This window comes from Thamnophis sirtalis, unplaced genomic scaffold (genome assembly GCF_051295495.1).
Source record: "Thamnophis sirtalis isolate CommonGarterSnake01/CBP01778 unplaced genomic scaffold, rThaSir2_p1.2 scaffold_2, whole genome shotgun sequence".
NCBI lineage: Eukaryota > Metazoa > Chordata > Lepidosauria > Squamata > Natricidae > Thamnophis > Thamnophis sirtalis.
In genome coordinates, this window is record NW_028261382.1 from 82,503,018 (window position 1) to 82,523,089 (window position 20,072).

Consider the following 20,072-nt stretch of genomic DNA (forward strand, 5'->3'; position numbering starts at 1 on the left):
ATATTTATAAAACTCAGTGCCTCTGTGAAAGGTAAGGATGACTACTGCGTTTGTGGTGCAATCAGAACATCTCGTGTGTTGAAGTTGTTTTAACGCAAACCAAAGATGCCTTTTAAAAAACAAGTTTATATCCTATTCTTATGCATGCCAGGGCTGTGTGTGAGGTAATTTAAGGTGGTTCTGACAAGTGTCGTCGGCATCTTCATATCCGGTCACATGGGCAGCAAGCCACTCCCATCCGGTCACATGGGTGGCAAGCCACTCCCATAAAGGAAGCCACAGCCACAGAGTAGGTGCGAACAATTTTTGAAACCCACCACTGCTTCAGCAGGACAATGCCGGCTGGCGGCGCCTAGGAGTAGGGCCTTCTCTGTTGCCGCTCCAGTCATATGGAATGATCTGCCCCCAGAGATCCGGGCCATCCCCACTCTCATGGCCTTTCACAAAGCCATTAAAACCTGACTTTTCCGGCAGGCCTTCTGATTGGTGTTTGTTGTGTTCTTTTTTAACTTTGTGTGTCCTATTGTTTTTAAGTTCTTTTAATTTCTTTTTATTCTGTAAGCCGCCCGGAGTCCTTCGGGATTGGGCGGCATAGAAACCTAATAAATTCAATTCAATTCAATCTGTGCAGCTGGACTTTGGTTTTAGGAAAAGAAAGCAAATAGATTTTTAAACTGCATTTTGGTGATAGATACAATAATTATTTGGATAGGATTTATAATAATTAGTATAACATTTGACCAATAGTACTTTTGCTTCTGAGAAAAATTGTTTGTGGGTATTTCATCATCTTCTCAAATAAGTTAGAATGGTCTTGGATAATGTGCTTCTTTACCATGCATACACTTGATCTGAACATCCGCCTACTGCCAATCACCTCCACTCGACCTATTAGATCCCATAGATTAGGCCTCCTCCGAGTTCCATCTGCCGGTCAATGTCGACTGGCAACCACGCGGAGGAGAGCCTTCTCGGTGGCAGCTCCGACCCTATGGAACGATCTCCCCATGGAGATTCGTACCCTCACCACCCTCCAGACCTTCCACACAGCCCTCAAAATCTGGCTATCCCGTCAGGCCTGGGGCTAAAGACTGTAACCCACCCGAATGGTATGAATGTTGTGTTTTTAATGAAGTACTGTCCTACGTGTTAAATGTTTGTTTCCCCCCCCCCTTTTCGAGTTGTAAGCCGCCCTGAGTCCCCCCAGGGAAAAGGGCGGCATATAAATAAACTTCTCAAATCTCTCAAATCTCACTAAGACAGAACAGTCTTTAAAATGGATAAACATGATTCATGGCTTAGTTTTATTTACTCATTTATTTACTGGTTTGTTAATTTATTAAATGTATACATTGCCCATCTCAATGGCAAGCCCCTCAACCAAGTCCTATCAACTTTTGCTAATAAAGTTGTTTATGGTGTATAAATCAGAAGTTTTTGGGAAAATGAATGTAATACAATCTCTCTCTCTCTCTCTCTCTCTCTCACACACACACACACACACACACACACACAGACACACAGAGACACACCATTCTTATAATTTAAAATACTATGAAGCTTGCAGGTGAGATGCTAGTCATGTTAATCCAAAATTAAATCAATGCATGTTATTTTAGCATGGCATGAAAAGCCAATTCAGACTAAGCAACTTAACTTAATCATATTTACATAGTCAGAGAATGTAAGAATTTGAAAGGACTTTTTTAGATCAGCTAATCCAAGTTCTTCCTTACTATAGCAGTTGATTTGCAAACAAGGACCAAATACAAGGCCAACAGACTTATTTTGGTGTTATACAGGCGACAGTTTTATTTGCCAGTTTAGCTAAAAGTGTGACAAGAATGAATGGAGATTTGCAGGTCAAACAGCAGTTAACAAGTAATCTTCAAATAAATTTTGTGTTGGAACATTAGGTGATCAGCATACCACAAGGAAATATACCTGAGCACTATATATCATATGGAGTATGTTAGATTGTAACGAATAATCAAAATAGCTTAAAATTTTAGCTTCTGTTCACAATACTCATGCTCAGATAAACTTCCCAGCTGTTTTAGCATAGCGCTTTCCACCACACAAAGAAGGAAAATTAAACAGAAATGCAACCACTGTATTATATCCCAGTTAGCCTTCAGGATTTCTTTGTTCTTAACCAAATAGATGCTAAAGCTAGCTTGAAATTACCTTTCTGACTTTTTACAGCTGAATTAAGGCAAGATCCAAATTCAGAAATAACAGAAGGATTTGTCTTCCTCATTAGTCTTACTAGCTTAACCACACCTACCGATAGGATGTCCAAGGAGTGCTTATCAACACCTTTCTATGAAGGATTGATACAAAAATTCTTCAACTTCACATCTTGTTTAAAAAGGGCAGTTTTGGCTGAAGATGAGAATCCATCAGCTTTTTTTTTCTAAAGAGACTCCTTTTAAGAATCCTAGGGCTGGGAGGAAAATGGAATAAATCCAACTGCATCCTTTGTTTCAAGAGAGGAAGCACATTAATACTGAAGTCAACTGCCTTTTCAATTTTGGAATAATTTCAATCCAAGCCAAGTCTCTTTCCACTTCTGATTTGTGACAATCATCACAGCATGGCAGAAAAGATTACTAAAGATAGAATTAGAGCTTAACCCCAAAAGTGCTTTTTTTTTCAAAAAGACAACTGGACTTTCTTGTTTTTTTTCCTTTGAAAACCTTTTGCTTCTCATCCAAGGAGCTTCTTGGATGAGAACTAAAATGTTTTCAAAAGGAAAAAAAGTCTAGTTGCCTTTTTTTGGTGGGGGGGAAGCACCTTGGGACAAACATAGGACAACTACGACCTGGATGATTGAAAATCTCTGTAGACAATTAGAGTTTAAACCCACTTAGGTATTCAATAACCTTTAAGAGGTCAAGGAAAACAAAGAATGGAAAACAACATGGAACCATGTGGCTTTCAAACAATATTCTCTGTCTACAAATTACTCATGATTAGACAAAACCTCCCAGTCATATTTAAGGATAAGGATGACAATTTAGACAAAGAAGGCACAAAAGCAGTTTATCAAGCAGGAGTCCGTGCAATCCCAGGGCCACAAGTGACCTCAAGTCTTCTTTCTGCAGCCCGCAACCCACCCCTCCTGAAAAGTGATAATTCAGCTTTCCACCATTCAGCGATAGGAACCAGAAGGAACGTCAGTATGTCATAGTTTCAAAAAAGTGTTCAGCTCAACATTTGCAGCCCATCCAGATGCATGGTTTTTCATCACCAATTTTGCAACATTGTAAAACATGTTTGCCATCAAATACTGCCTGCCTCTCTTTTGAGGTGTATGACAGTTTTCACCACTCAGCAAAAATGGTTGACTAGTCAGATACGTGTTGGAATTATCAGCTCCCATTAGAGGAGAGCTATTTTGGAAATAGTCAAATAAAAGGCATCCAAACCTATTCAGAAAGTCAGTTTGGTCCCAAGACTGGACTTGAGGTGTGTTTGAATGGAACCTTCAGTTCAAACCTTGATGGATTCATTTTTTTAAAAAACTAAGAAGTCCCCTTCCTTCCTTCCTTCTTAAAAGCAACTTCTACTATCATGTGACCTGCTAAAATATTTCCTGAAAACCGAGCAGATTCCACTGAAGGATCGAGGCAACAGGAAGGAGAATTATCCACTGTCTCCCTCTTAAATTAGACTTGACAAATACAAAAAAGGAATCACTTTAGACTGATTCATGATGGCAATTGGAATTCGTTCATAAGTAGCCTATGTATTGCAGCTCTTTGCATCTGATGCAGTCTCCAGAAAAACATAAAATCACAACTAAATTCTTGCTGAAGAGAGAAATATTCCAGACCTCTGACAATAGCAACCATGGAAGAGACTTAGAAAGCACAGCCCTTAGAAGATCAGGAAAGGAGTGATTAACGTAATGACTGAAATGGCAAAAGGATGAAGGAGAAACAAAGCATTCTCAAAAGAGAATTGCAAATTAGACACAGCATTATTTCTTGGATTGTGTCCACTGGCTCTTCCGGGACTATTAGCCAAAACTGCTCCTTGTCCATGTTTGAACTCACTTTTGATCTCCAGTGTAGTAGCAGTCTCTGGTTTATTATTATAGTAGCTGCCTGCCATTGTGAGAACAGTCAAGCGGTGGTACATCTCCATGCATTTTTCGTTTGCCACTTGTGTCACCACTCTGGCTTCCAATTCATCTTCAGTTTGGTTTCCAGTGGGCTTCACATACTCTCCTATGGTGATATTTACACACTCACTCAGAAAAACATCTCTTGGAATTGCCTGGGTAGAGTTTGGGTGGTAAACATGGGTGGCAAAACGGTGGCGGTTTTCATTCCACCAACGTTCTTCCTCACTGTCATTAAAATAAAAATTCATCTTGCCTATGGGGCTGCCTAAGATATAGTTCTCAGGGTCTTCCACTGGAATATCTACAACAGGTTCCCCCACCACATATTTCACTTCATCATCCTTTGGCTTAGGGTCCACTGGGTTGCCATCATTGGGCCTGGGACTGCCGCCTCCTGGAGATCTGGAGAAAGTACGATACTGCTCGATGCACATTTCCTTCACCACATGCTTCACCACCATGGCTTCCATCTCGTCCTCTGTTGTATTCCCTGTGGGCTCAATGTATTCTTTCACTGTGATGTTCACACAGTCTCTCACAAAGGTATCTTGTGGAACAGGCTGGTTGTACTGGGGGTAGTAAACTTGATCAGAATAACGATGGCGATTTTCATGCCACCACCGCTCCTCATTCGGGTTGTTAAATTGAAAATTCAGATTAGACATGGCACGTCCCAGGAAGTAGCCCCCAACAGCCCCTGCCGCTGCACCTGCAATTGCCGCTCCAGCCACATGCTTCATGTTGGTCTTCGGCGGTTTAGGTTTCCAGGGTTTGGGATTATGGTGTCCCCAGTGAGGATTTTGGGGGTTATATGGTTGGTGTGGGAAATACCCTGGGTTTTGAGGGTTGCCTGGATATGGTGGAGGATGGGCTGGGTTTTGGGGGTTGACTGGATATGGTGGACGTCCTGGATTTTGGGGGTTGCCCGGATATGGTGGAGGATGGGCTGGGTTTTGAGGGTTGACCGGATATGGTGGAGGATGGGCTGGGTTTTGGGGGTTGACCGGATATGGTGGAGGATGGGCTGGGTTTTGGGGGTTGACCGGATATGGTGGAGGATGGGCTGGGTTTTGAGGGTTGACCGGATATGGTGGAGGATGGGCTGGGTTTTGGGGGTTGACCGGATATGGTGGAGGATGGGCTGGGTTTTGGGGGTTGACCGGATATGGTGGAGGATGGGCTGGGTTTTGGGGGTTGACCGGATATGGTGGAGGATGGGCTGGGTTTTGGGGGTTGACTGGATATGGATAAGCAGGGTTGTATGGAGGGGGATTCCCTGGGTTAACAGGATTATTTGGGGGGTGGGCAGGGTTGTATGGAGGGGGATTTCCTGGGTTAACAGGTTTATTTGGGGGGTAAGCAGGGTTGTATGGAGGGGGATTTCCTGGGTTAACAGGATTATTTGGGGGGTGGGCAGGGTTGTATGGAGGGGGATTCCCTGGGTTAACAGGATTATTTGGGGGGTGGGCAGGGTTGTATGGAGGGGGATTTCCTGGGTTAACAGGTTTATTTGGGGGGTAAGCAGGGTTGTATGGAGGGGGATTCCCTGGGTTAACAGGATTATGGGGTGGCTGTACAGGATTATGTGGAGGAGGGTTTGCATGGTTTGGAGGATGTTTTGCAGGATTTTTATGCCTGTTTGGAATTGCAGGCCTGCTCTTGGGTGGGTTGGGTGGCGGATTTCTAGGTCTCTCTACAGGACGATGGGAGGTTTTACTAGAGTGAGAGGAAGTTTTGCTAGGATTATGGGAGGGTCTGCTAGGTCGACTTGAACTTCGACTGCTGCTGCCACTCGGCCTGCCCCATCCTTTTCTAGAAACGGAGATGATCTCCTCAGTCTGGAGCAAAATGAAGAGAATCACGATTGAGCTGGCCAACAGGAATTTTCCCATGATGACAATTCTGCAAGATAAAATGGGGAAGACATCTAGTTTGAGAGACATGCAAGTATGATACAAATGATACAAATTTATCAAGCAGAGTAGCCCCAAAGGTGCTTTTTTCAAGAGGCGACTAGACTTTCTGTTTTTTCTTTGAAGACGTTTCGCTTCTCATCCAAGAAGCTTCTTCAGCTCTGACTGGATTGTGCGGAATGAAAGGATTTATACTCCTTGAAGTCAGCTGTTCATTTGCATTCTTTTAGCAAGTCATTAAGGCCAGCTGGAGGTTTATCTGTGTCATCAGGGTCCCGTCCCCCCAGTGGTGCAAATTGCTGTGGAGCCTTCTTAGAACTATTGAAAGACCTGTGTTGTAGATTGGAGATAGAGGATGTCATATCCCTTGCCCCCCCCCCTTGTTGAGAGAGGGCTGTTCAATTTTGACATAGATGGACTCTTTAACCCTTTTTCAAACCAGCGCTCCTCTCTGTCCAAAATGTGGACTTTTTGTCTTCAAAAGAGTGGCCTGCGTCTTTTAAATGCAGAAGAACTTGTAAAAACACCTTTGGGACAACCATGACCTGAATAACTGAGAAACTTCATAGACACCAAGGAGAGCAGTGTTTTCTCCAAAATTATTCATGGCAGACAGCTTGTAGAATCAGCAGTCAAAAAAAATTGTAGCGCTTCGTGCCCTCCTTAACCAATTAGCTTTGATGAGGAAATTATAAGGTAACCAGACGTCCCGATTTCAGCGTGACAATCACGCTTTATAACAATTTGTCCTGTTTCCCGCCGCGTTTTTAAAAAGTCCCGATCATTTTCTGGCTTCATGTTGAAAGCCCAATGGATTTGCTTAAGAAGTGAATAAACTGCAGCTGGTGTTTTGTATTTTGGATAGAATCTTTTTTTAAATTGTCTTAGACTATTTTAAAAAAGATTCTATCCAAAATACAAAATACCAGCTGCAGTTATTCGCTTAAGAACTGTGGCAAGAAAGGTGATATAATGGGCTTAGTGACCAAAGTTACAATGGCATTGAAAAAAGGGACTGATAACCATTTTTCACACTTAGCGACCATTTTCACACTTAGCGACTGTTGCAGCATCCTCATGGTCACGTGATCAAAATTTTGATGTTTGGCACAGTTACAATTTATATTTGTAAATTGTAGTTATGTTGAAATAAAAAAAATATTACAATACTATTTTTGCGTTGTATGAAAATTTTTGTTGCTCCGTATAAAATTTTTAATTAAGCCCCCCCCCCCCCCCCGGTCAAAGGTGTCCCTCTTTACCAATCTGAAAATCTGGTCACCTTAGGAAATTACCCCAAACCCAGGAGAATTATATACTTCAGGAATCACATTAAATTTGTGAAAAGGATTAGGTAGTTACACAACTCGGGTGGGTGGGAAATAAAAGCTCACGTAAGCCTAATTCTTAAATATTTCATTCTTCTAGGAGTGGGGGTGGCTTCCTACAATACAATCCTTACTTCAATGTAACACATATGTTTTTGCCCATAACCCAGGAATCAACAAACCCAGCTGGATGACCTTGGACCTGTCAATCCTTAGAAGAAGGAAGGCAAGGACCAACCACTTCTGAAAATCTTGCCAAAGAAAATAGAGGGACTTATCCAGGCTGTCACCAGGTGTCAGCATTGTCTCAAAGGCACAAAAAAAAACAACAAATCACAGCACAACAAATCCTTCCAGCCGCCAGATCTATTTGTAGCTCTTGATAATTCTCCTACTCCATGCAAAAGTTTGTCTTGTTCATGCAATAGTAGATTACATATATTTCCATTTCTGGATTCAAGATTTTCTTTATAAAGTTTACATGTATTTACTTAATTATATTTAATCCTGATTTTCAATAAGAAATGCTTCCAGAATGGCTAGTATTCAAAATAATAATGAATGATAGGTTTAGAATGGAGTAGCTATTTCAAAATTTGGGAAACTTTAGGGAAGAAGAGAGAATAAAGCAATTCCTTGAGCTGGCTTTTCAGCAGATTTGGCAAAATAGGTCTGCTTCATATCCCGTTTCCTTCTACAATAAACTGATAACCTTTTTAAAAAATGAAAAAGGAAGCCTTTTTATATTTATGTGCTTGGAAAACAGTAAGAGAAGTCAGAAATAGGAATTTTCCTTTTCAAACAAAGACTTCCTATTATCCTCCATAACTCCTTAAGTTTTTGGGATCGTTTCCAAATGCCCAAACTTCATTCCACCATATTTGGAGAATTGATTTTGAGTCTTTCTTGCCAAAAAGAGTCATTTGCATCCTGTCTCTAACTTTGTTTGTTAGGCCCAAATGAAAGCCTTCTTTCTTAATCTCTTTATTTGGGTTCTCACTTGCACATCTTGAAAGGAAGAGCAACAGGGCAGAAATAAGTTATATTAATGCAGAACAAATCTGCAAATTTAATACAGAACATTTGACCATAATGGAGAAGGCTGTATCAGATGGTGGGCCAACAGGGTCTTTATTTCCCATCAGAGTTATTTCTCTCTCCTCCACAGAAAACACAAAAATGTGGAGACGCTGCGACGCTGTCTCAGCTGACGTTGCAACGACACGATATTTTTGATACTTTTGCCACTGGATGGTCCTTTTGGACCTAAACCATCCCGAAGAGACGGTGACAGGGAAGAGTGCATCTTGCTGATCTTAGGGATATTGCAAAATCCCTGATTGATCCAAGAGAATCTCTTCTTGCCGGCAACAGAAGTGCAGCCAAAATTTGCTGAAGTTGGGACAGCTCTGCAACGGGAGGAAAGCGGAAAGAGAAAGTGTGTCCATCTTGTGAGGAAATTTTATTGTTATAAAAGAGACTGCCCCCAAAAAATCAAAGCTAAATTAAACTTGCAAAGAAAAGATAAATGAACTGTGAAATTAAGCTGTATTGGACAGTGTGTTATCCTTTTTTTATGGATGGAAGTTTTGCAAGTATTCCCTACTTTTTAAAGTGAAGGTATTGGTTTTTCTTCCTCTATTTCTTTTTTTACTTATGGATTAAATATTTTTCTTTATTTTTATAATACTGGTTTGGAGGGGGGTTTTTTCTCTTTATTTTGCTCCATTTAAGAATTTTGTTTCTTTTAAGCCTGGAAAGATATAAAAGGAATATAAAGAGGGTAGTAACATCAGAGGGAAAATAAGTTACACTGCCAATTGGAGGTTGGAGGCTGAGTCCTGGGAATATTGCTTTCTCTTTTTTCTCTTTGATCATTTTGACTTTGCACTTCAAAGGCTTCAGCTTGTTTACAGAAGAGATAAGGAGAACAGCACGGGTTGTTTACTCAGGTGCTCTTTGGATGTTTCTTTACAGCTGGAGTGAAGTGAAAACAAAATCTTATTTTGAATCTAGAGTGGCAGTGTTTACTAGTTGGAAGTATGGCACAACAAAAAGAAACCATAACATCACAACAGATTATGTTTGAAATTTAAAAATTATTAGAAACAACAAGGAGAATTGAGAAGAAATTGGAAAATATAGATTGTAATGCAGTAAAATTTGATGGAAAAATGGAAGGTATCCAGAAAATGGAAAAAGTGGAGGTTAGAATCCTAAAAACCCAATGGGAAAATGAACAAAGAGACAAGATAATTGTGGATACTGACAGTGAACTGAGTGTGGTTGGAGACGGAAAGAGTGGAATATGGAAAGGGAAGATAGATGGAAGGGAGCTCTACCCCAGATTTCAAGGTTTAGAAGAAGAAAAAAGAGAAGAATTGATGGATCCAAGGAGAGAAACTTTGACAAAAGCACTACTGATAACCAAAAATAAGCTGACTAAAGAAGTGGATGGAGGGTCTTGAGATTTTACAAGATATGCAAAAAGCAACAAGTTGCGAAGAGAAGTCCACACAAATTTGATTCAGGAAATAACCAGAAGACTAATTCCACAAATGGCAAAAGACACAAGACTGCACTATTACTGGAAAGACACAGGTTGAGATATGAAAACTAATGACTAACTTTAGTTAAAATTAGAGCATTATGTTAAAAATGAAGTGATAATGGAAATAGTTAGATAAATAATTGATAATGATAACAATGTACAGGGCGGGGCATAACCTTTTCCTAGGGGGTCACAGCAACACTTGTAATAACAACACAAATAATTCATACACCATTCGAAAGCCCATCAAAAACTGAGTTTATTGACACAATTTAATAGTCAGTATGACCACCATTAGCCCTTCGAACAGCATTCAAACGAGGTGCCTCTCGAAAGGCAATGCATTTTATTCTGTCAATGATCCTTTTTTCTTCCGAATCGAATTTTCCAGCCATTCTTAAAGCAAATTTAACATTTAATAGCTCATTCAATTCAGTTTTTTATGGGCTTTAAAATGAGGTGTCGCGGAAGTTGTAAACTGCTGTCGATCTTGCTGTGACCCCCTAGGAAAAGGTTATGCCCCGCCCTAGAATTGCAAAATAATGACTGTTTGAAGATTTGTTGTGTTCTTATCCACCTCGTTTGAATGCTGTTCGAAGGGCTAATGGTGGTCATACTGACTATTAAATCGTGTCAATAAACTCAGTTTTTGATGGGCTTTCGAATGGTGTATGAATTATTTGTGTTGTTATTACAAGTGTTGCTGTGACCCCCTAGGAAAAGGTTATGCCCCGCCCTGTACAGACATATATTGGTTTGATAAGAGGAAAGTTGGTATAAATTCTAAATGGTGATTATGAACGAAAGTTTAGAAACTGTTATGTATAAAAGCTTATAATATTTTTAAAAAGAGTAAGTCAAATTTAGTTAAGCTAATATCAAAAAATAAAAAATAAAAATGAAATGATGATGGATGTTGTTAAATAAATGATTGATAATGATAATAATGTAATATTTGTATTGACATGATAAAAGGAAAATTGGATATAAATTGTAAACAGTGATTAAGAAAGGAGGTCTAGAAACTGTTATTAAACATAATTATTATTTTTTATTTAGAAGTGTCATAAAGATGTAGTGTTGCTGGATGATATTGAGAATAGATAACGGAATGCCATCATGTGGTTTTGCTTTAAATTTTGGAATATTTTATATAAAGGGACATAAAAATAATCATAGTCATATGAAAATTGAGGTATGATGATAGTAATATATATATAAATATATTTGATTTAAAACATATAACTTGATATGAATTAAAGGTGATGACTGTGGAAGAGATGCACAAAAGCTCTTTGTAACCAATTGACACACACTTTATAATTTGTAATGGAAGATATTTTTGTGGTGTTTGTTGTGTTTTGTCTCTGTGTTTATTCAAAAATAAAAAAAAATATAGAAAAAAGAAAACACAAAAAAATGTGTCAATCTACTCCCCCCCCCCCCTAAAAAATCATTGTTTTTTCCTCACCTACCTACCACCCATTTTATAATTGCTGATATTTGGGACAATTATCATTTCTTCGCAGTGCCAATCTTCATGCCTTGACGAACAATAATGAAACTCATCAGAAAAGGTTATGGTGAGGGCTTCTGGTGCTCATGTAGCCTGAAGAAGCTGCTATTTGAAGTAGCTCCAGCCCCGAGATCGCATTACACTGTTTGGACACCGTATATCAGCTGTCTGACAGATTGATAACCCTTTATCAAGGGGAGAGCTGCTAAGCTTGGGGAGAGCTCCATTAACCCCCCCAGGAGATAATTCTGGGGTGTGGAAGGTGTGAGCCCCCCTGCAACTCAGCAAACTCCGCACCCGGGACTCATTCTGCCTTTCTGCAGAAACCAAGGCTCACGATCATCCCTGCTCAACGTTTGATTTACATCTGAGGCCAAAGCAGGCAGAGCAGATACCGGAGAATTTACAACTGTATGTATATATAAACTTTAACTCCATTTTCTAAAAATTCCTTCTATTAAAACTAATGAGACAGAATATAAAATGGGGCCGGAGTCTTGAAAGCGGGGCTGAATGGTATTTTACAAACTACTACAGAACTTAAAATCACTTAAAACAGTAGTGATTTATTAGCAAGCTACAGGAGTAATAATTGGAATAAGCGGTTTCTTTGGACTTAATAATTTGGTGGAAGATAAGCTTAACTGAAGAAATGGCTTCAAAACAAGTTAAAACAACAACAGCCTCTAAAAGTGCTAGAAGCTCTCCAGCCCCAACAAATAAATTACAGTCATTACTACCCCCCCTTCCTCCTGCTGGAGAAGCCTTAACCCAAGAGGTGCTGCAAAGAGTTTTAAATGATGCTCTAAAAGACCATGCAGCTGCTTTAGAACTTAAAATACAGGAAAAGGTTTCTGCTGCCTTTAAGGAGGTCTCAGAGGAGATTTTGGAGATTAAAGAGTTAATTCAGATTCATAACCAATAAATCAGAGAAGATATTGTGGAAGCCTTTAAATGCTTATCTGGCTATGTATCCTTATTGGATGAAAAAGTGGAAGAAGTTAACGAGTCTAATATGAATTTAGCAAATAAAATGGAGGAAGTTCAAAACAAGGTTTACGATGCAGAAAATGAAATCACAATGCTACAATACAGGCAGATGGAATTCACTCTGAGAATAAGAGGCCTTAAAGAGAATAATCAAGAAAACCTGAAGGAGATTCTTTCAGAAGCCTTTGATCAATTAGTAGGTCAACCAAGAAAGGACTATGAGTGGCAAATAGACAAAATATACCGTGTTAATTCATGGATTGCCAGACAGAAACAACTCCCAAGAGACATCGTAGTGTATTTTGCCACAAGGGATATGAGGAACCTGATACTACAAGAGTCCTATAAAACCAAGTTGCAGATTGCGGGCCAGGAGGTGTTAATTTTGAAGGAAATCCCACCCAAAATGCTGAGATCCAGAAAAGACTATGCATTCCTAGTGGATGAACTCAAAAACCGTCAGCTACAATACAGATGGGAAGCTCCAGCCAGATTAGTGGTAAACTACCTGGGACAAAGATATCGTCTTAACTCAGTTTGGAAGGCCAAAGATTTTTACAGCAACGTACTAAAGGCTGGACACCTCTCACCTCCAGGATCTAGAGAAAGGAAGCAAGAAGGAGAGACCAGACAGCAAGATACCTAAGGATCATTGGAGGTGGCCCAAATTTTGAAACCTCTGGTGGAGTCAGAAGGAGTTAAGGAGCAAAGACAAACCTGAGTGGCTACCAGACGTAAGGAACAAGAACTAAAAAAGCAACAAGCCCAGCAACAAACCCAGACAATGGCTCAAGAAGCCATAAATATTAGCTCAGAAGTGGTGGGAGGAGCCAGGCCGAAAACCAAATTACAGGATTTTCAGGTGGCTCTTAAAAAGCTTCAGGGAGCTAAAGATGACAATTAAATTTTTAACTTGGAATGTCAATGGCTTAAACTCACCACAGAAAAGGAAAAAATAAACCATTATTTGAAACAATTCAAAAACGATGTAATTTGCCTGCAAGAAACACATATTAGAACAAATGACCAGAAATATTTGATGAATGCAAGACTTGGACAACATTTCGTGGCCTCCGCCTCAGAGAAGAAAAATGGTATAGTTATATACCTAAAAAAGGATATGAAGGCTGAAATAATTGAAGCAGACTCTAAAGGAAGATATATTGCAATAGAATTATTATTAGAAGGGAAAAAGATACTTTTAATGGGAGTATACGCCCCTAATCAACAACAAGAAAAATTCTACAAGATGCTCCATACCAAGTTAATACAATGGGACTATAGATCCTGCATACTAATGGGTGACTGGAATGGAGTTTTGAATACCAAGAAAGATAAGAAGTGTCTTTTGCAAAATATCCAAACACGAGCAAAATTACCTAAGTCTTTCTTCGATATTTGTATTTGTATTTTTTGTATTTTATTAATATTTATAGGCCGCCCTTTTCCCCGCGGGGACTCAGGGCGGCTTACATAAAATAGGGAGGGGGGGTGTAAACAATAAACATAAAACAATACATAAGAGTAAAATAGTACACAACATTCATTTTTCATTTGGGTGGGGACAGATTGTGATCTTATCCCCAGGCCTGACGGGATAGCCAGGTCTTGAGGGCTGTGTGGAAGGTCTGGACGGTGGTGAGGGTACGAATCTCCACGGGGAGATCGTTCCAAAGGGTCAGAGCTGCTACTGAAAAGGCCCTCCTCCGTGTAGTTGCCATATGATGGATGATTTGGAGCTAAGAGATATCCGGCGAGAAAGAAATGTTAAAGAACAGGACTTTACATTCTTTTCTGATAGACATCAATCTTTTTCTAGGATTGACTTTAAACTAACCACAAATGATTTGCTTTCTAAGGTAAAGAAGACGAAGATATGTTCCAGAGCCTTAACAGATCATAACCTGGTCTGGATGGAATTGGAATATGGGAAGGAATCTAGAAGGTGTTGGAGGTTAAATGAAAATTTATTTAGATATGAGAAAAATGTCAATGAATGTAAAAAATTGCTGAGAATATTTTGTTTTTAATATGAACAAGAGTACATCTATGGAAATGGTTTGGAATGCAAGTAAAGCATATATGAGAGGAGTCCTAATAAATTTAAATAAGTTACATAGATGTAGACAGGGGGGGGAGGGAAAGGAACTAGAGGAAGAGATAAAGAAGAAAGAGCAGGAATTAATATCCAACCCAGGTGACAAGAAGACAAAAGAGGCAATTTCCCTATTACAAGCGCAATTTAATATGTTGATGTCAGATCAGGTGGGTACTAATTTGTTATATGCTAAACATAATACTTTTTGCAATGCAAATAAACCAGGCAGATGGTTAGCATATATGACAAGGAAGAAACAAAAATCTTATACTATACAAAAATATATTATTGTACTATTTTTTGTACTATACAAAAAATATATTATAAAGGTAAAGATACTTAATGGGATATGATCCAAAAGGCCTTCTTAGAATTTTACACAGGACTGTACACGGGTGATAAAATACAAGGCTTAGATATAGATAGATACTTGGACAAAGAAAAATACCTATAGTTAAAGGTGAGCAAAGGAAGAGATTGAACCAACCAATAACTTCAGGGGAAATCCTCCAGGTAATTAAACAGTTAAAGGCTGGGAAAGCACCTGGCACAGATGGCTTGACAGCAGTTTACTATAAAAATTTACAATTAGAAATGGTAGAACCTCTTAAAGAATTATTTAACAGAATCCAAATGGAAGGAAAGGTCCATCTTGGAGAACAGCTTTTATATCCTTGATTCCCAAAGAAGATCAAGATCTTAGCCAGCCAAAAAATTATAGGCCTATATCATTACTCAACACAGATTACAAAATTTTTGCCAAAATATTAGCAAACAGGTTGATGTTAGCTAAACAGCAACTGATTCACAATGATCAAACTGGTTTCATACAAGGGAGACAAATCAGAAGTAATGTAAGACAAATTGTTAATATATTGGAGTATCTTGGAAAGAATAACCAAGTCCCTGCAGCGCTTATATTTCTGGACGCAGAGAAAGCATTTGATCGAGTGAATTGGCAATTTCTAATGAAAATAATGCAAAAGATGCAAATTGGAGAATATTTTCTATAATCTATCAATGCAATATACCAGGAACAAATAGCACAAATTATAGTTAATGGAAGTTTAACAGAATATTTTAAAATTGAGAAAGGTACGAGACAGGGTTGCCCCCTATCACCATTATTGTTTATTATAACCCTGGAGTTATTGCTGAATAAAATACGGGGGTCAGATGATTTCCAGGAAATTAAGATTAGGCATCACGAATATAGATTAGGAGCATTTGCAGACGACTTGGTTGTAACTTTAACCCAACCAGGGAAAACTACTAAGGTCTTAATGAATATGATTAATCAATATGGTCAAGTATCTGGGTTTAAAATAAATCTAGGGAAAACAAAGATGTTAGTTAAAAATATGAACACTAACCAAAGGGAAGAATTAGAAAGAATAACAGGATGTGAGATAGTTAAAAAGGTTAAATATTTAGGAGTTTACATTACAACTTCAAATGGGAAATTATATAAGTACAATTATGAGCCATTATGGCACAGAATACAGGTAGAGATGAAAAATTGGGAAAAACTACAATTGTCTTTGTTGGGAAGGATAGCAGCAGTAAAAATGAATGTTTTGCCTAAGTTCTTATTTCTCTTTCAAATGAAACCAATACTTTAAAAAGATGCAAACTTGCTCGAATGGCAGAAGGGTATTAATAAATTCATTTGGCAGGGAAGAAACCGAGAATAAAACTTAAAATAATGCAAGATGTACGTGAGCGAGGAGGCTTGAAAATGACAAATTTAAAACTATATTATGAAGCAGTAGTTTTATCAATAATTAGTGATTGGATTAATTCAACAGAGGATAGAATACTGAATATCGAAGGGCATGATTTGGTATACGGTTGACATGCTTATTTGATATATGACAAGAAGGTGGATAAGACTTTCAAAAGTCATATTTTAAGGACTGCTTTACTGCATGTCTGGAAAAAATATCAATATAAATTAAATGATAAGATACCTATGCGGGCAATCTCCAGAAATGCAATAGAGAATATAAGCATAGCACAAAAACAGGATGTAATCACATACAGACAGCTTCTTACTATAGAAAGAGGTGGTTTACAGCTAAAACCTTTGAATGTACTAAAAGAGGAAAAGGTAATCCAAACATGGTTTCAGTATGGACAGTTATAGGCCAGATGGAAAAAAGATCAGAAAATTGGTATTACGCAAAATAAGGACAATCTAATAAAACAAATTAGAGATCAAAGTCAAATGCATATAAAAAGGTTATATAATATATTGATAGAAATGGATTCTGAAACAGAATTAGTTAAAGACTGTATGATAAAGTGGGCACAAAATTTTGAAGAATTCAAAAATTATTAGAAGTAACAGAGAAAATTGAGAAGAGATTGAAAAACATAGATTGTAAAACAGTAAAATTTAATGGATAAATTGAAGATGTTTATCAAATGGAAAAAGTGGAGGTTAGAGTCCTAAAAACTGAAGGGAAAAATGAACAGAGACAAGATAATTGTTGATTCCAACAGTGAACTGAGCGTGGTTGGAAATGGAAAGAGTGGAATATGGAAAGGGGAGATAGATGGACAGGAGTTCTACCCCAGATTTCAAGGTATAGAAGAAGAAGAAAGAGAAGAATTGATGGATCTAAGGAGAGAAATTTTGTCAGAAGCACTATTGATAACCAAAGATAAGATGATTAAAGAAGCAGATGGAGGGTTTCGAGATTATATAAGATATGCAACAAGCAACAAGTTGCAAACAGAAGTCCATACAAATTTTATTAAGGAAACAACCAGAAGACTAATCTCACAAATGGCAAAAGACATAAGACTGCACTATTACTGGAAAGACACAGGTTGATATATGAAAGCTTATAATAAAAAATTAGTCAAATGTAGTTAAATTTAGAGCATTATGTAAAAAAAAAGAAGTGATAATGGATATAGTTAGATAAATAATTGATAATGATAACAATGTATACATATGTATTGGTTTGATAAGAGAAAATTTTATAAATTGCAAATGGTGACTACGAAAGGAAGTTTAGAAATTATGTTATGTATGAAAGCTTATAATAAAAAATAACGTCAAATTTAGTTAAAAATAGTGTGTGTGTGTGTATGTGTGCATATATATATATATATATATATATATATATATATATATATATATATATATATATATATATATATATATATATATATATATATATATATTGTACATACATACACACACACACACACATACAAAATTTTATAAATTGCAAATGGTGACTACGAAAGGAAGTTTAGAAATTATGTTAAGTATGAAAGCTTATAATAAAAAATTACGTCAAATTTAGTTAAAAATAGTGTGTGTGTGTGTGTGTGTGTGCATATATATATACATATGTACATATATGTACATACATACACATACACACACACACATATGTATATACTGGTTTGATAAAAGGAAATCACATTGTAAACAGTGATTAAGAAAGGAGGTCTAGAAACTTTGTTATTAAATATAATCAATTTTTTATTTAGAACATGTCATAAAGATATAATGTTACTGGATGATAACGGAAACAGTTAACAGAATACCATTATGTGGGTTTTCTTTAAATTTTGGAATATTTTATATAAAAGGACGTAAAAACAATTATAGTCAAATGAAAGTTGAGGTATGATGATAGTAATATATATAAATATATTTGAATATAAATTATATAACTTGATATGAATTGTAGGTAATGACTGTGGAAGGGATGCACAAAAGTTTTTTGTAACCAATTGACACACTTTCTACAATTTGTAATGGAAGATGGTTTTGTGGTGTTTTTTGTGTTTTGTTTCTCTGTGTTTATTCAAAAATAAAAAAATAAATTCTTTATGTGTGTGTGTGTATATATATATGTGTGTGTGTGTATGTGTATGTGTGTGTGTGTGTGTGTGTGTGTGTGTGTGTGTGTGTGTGTGTGTGTGTGTGTAAAAGAAAAGGTTATGACATTGAACTAGATTAAATTCTCTAAAGTTTTGAAAATGGACTAAACGCCAATCTCAGTGCAACTTTAAGAACAAGGAGAGGCTATTTTAGAAGACATTATATAAGGGAGGCTTTGTTATTAAACTGGGAAAAGGTTAAAAGATTACACTACTTAAAAATTCCAGTCTGGATATCAACGACTGACGCATTTTTATATCCAATAATATATAAAAAGGAACAAACAGATATGTTGAAATATTGAATGCAGAGGGTGAACTCAAATCTATCCAAGAGTTGAAACAAGAAGGGATAGAAATGAATTGGTATTCATATGTATCGATACAATCTAGATATAATGAAGATAGAAAATCCAAAGGTTTTTACAATAAAATGACTGACTTAGACAAAATCTTAACAGGTACTGATGAAAAAGTAATTAAAAAACTATACGGATACTTATTGGAGGTTAAATTACAAGAAGAACAAGTTAAAGAAACAATGATAGCTTGGGGAAAAAATTTTTTAGGTATGGGATTGATTTCGAGAAATGGCAGAAACTGTGGTCTCAAAACTATAAAATGACAATGTCTACTGCATATAGAGAAAATTTGTATAAGATGTTTTACAGGTGGAATCTACCCTCAACGAGAATTGCAAGAATGTCCAAGAATAAATCAGAAAAGTGTTGGAAATGTCATCAGATACCGGGCTCATATTACTACATGTGGTGGACTTGCATTGAAGCTAAAAGATACTGGACTAAAATCCACATGTGGTTGGAGAAAATGATACACAAACAAATAGACTTTAAGAGGTCTTTTTATTGGGAATCATACCAGAAATCTATAATAAAGACTTAAAATATCTGATTGTAAACGTGTTAACAGCAGCCAGAATCATATTTGCAAAAAACTGGAAAAATGAAACAATACCAAAACAGGAAGAAGTTATTCAAAAAATAATGGACTCTGCTGAAATGAGTAAATTGACACTTGAAATTAGAGAACAAGAGGACGAGCAATTTTTTAAGACATGGGACTTGTTTTATCAGTGGCTGGGGGAACAAACTTGGAAATGAAAAATGTTTTTACTCATGTTTTAACTGAAGGAGTTAAATGATAACACAATTATGCTGTGAAATAGATTAACAATGATACAATGAAAAACTGATACATCTATGAATTGAATACTTTAGAATTTTTTGCTTTAAAAAGGATAAGGATAAGAATGATTTTATGTATACTTGATAGAGGATTGGTGATATAATGTAGAACCTTAAGAACATATTACAATGATATCTTGTTGTTGATAAATAATTTTAATAAGGGAATAATTAAAAATTGGTATATATATGTAGCGGCTATTTAGAATATTTTGTTGAAAAAATGAAGGAATAAGATTTCTGTTTGTATGTATGAGGTACAAGGATAACAATGAAAATAAGCATACCTGATAGTTGATTGGTAGAACTATGCATAATTGAAAATAGTGATATATAAATATAAACGGTTGGTAAAAAAAAAATTTTCTTTCAAATGGGGATTATATAAAGGTATACTGTTATCAAATAGACAATCAAGAATGTAAGGGAATTA

At 37.0% G+C, this 20,072-nt stretch overlaps 1 protein-coding gene and 1 pseudogene across 1 annotated transcript in view; one reads left to right on the forward strand and one right to left on the reverse strand.

Annotated features, from left to right (window-relative positions):
- Window positions 1-1,783: 1,783 nt before the first annotated feature.
- Window positions 1,784-20,072, reverse strand: part of LOC148048956 (uncharacterized) — a 29,453-nt gene continuing 11,164 nt past the window's right edge. The window contains exon 2 of the mRNA XM_087706215.1: window positions 1,784-6,034. Coding sequence (XP_087562341.1) covers window positions 3,883-6,024 — 2,142 coding nt within the window. The 5' untranslated portion in view covers window positions 6,025-6,034 and the 3' untranslated portion in view covers window positions 1,784-3,882. The remainder of the gene's footprint in view (window positions 6,035-20,072) is intronic.
- On the forward strand, window positions 12,093-13,142 carry LOC148048957 (uncharacterized; annotated as a pseudogene).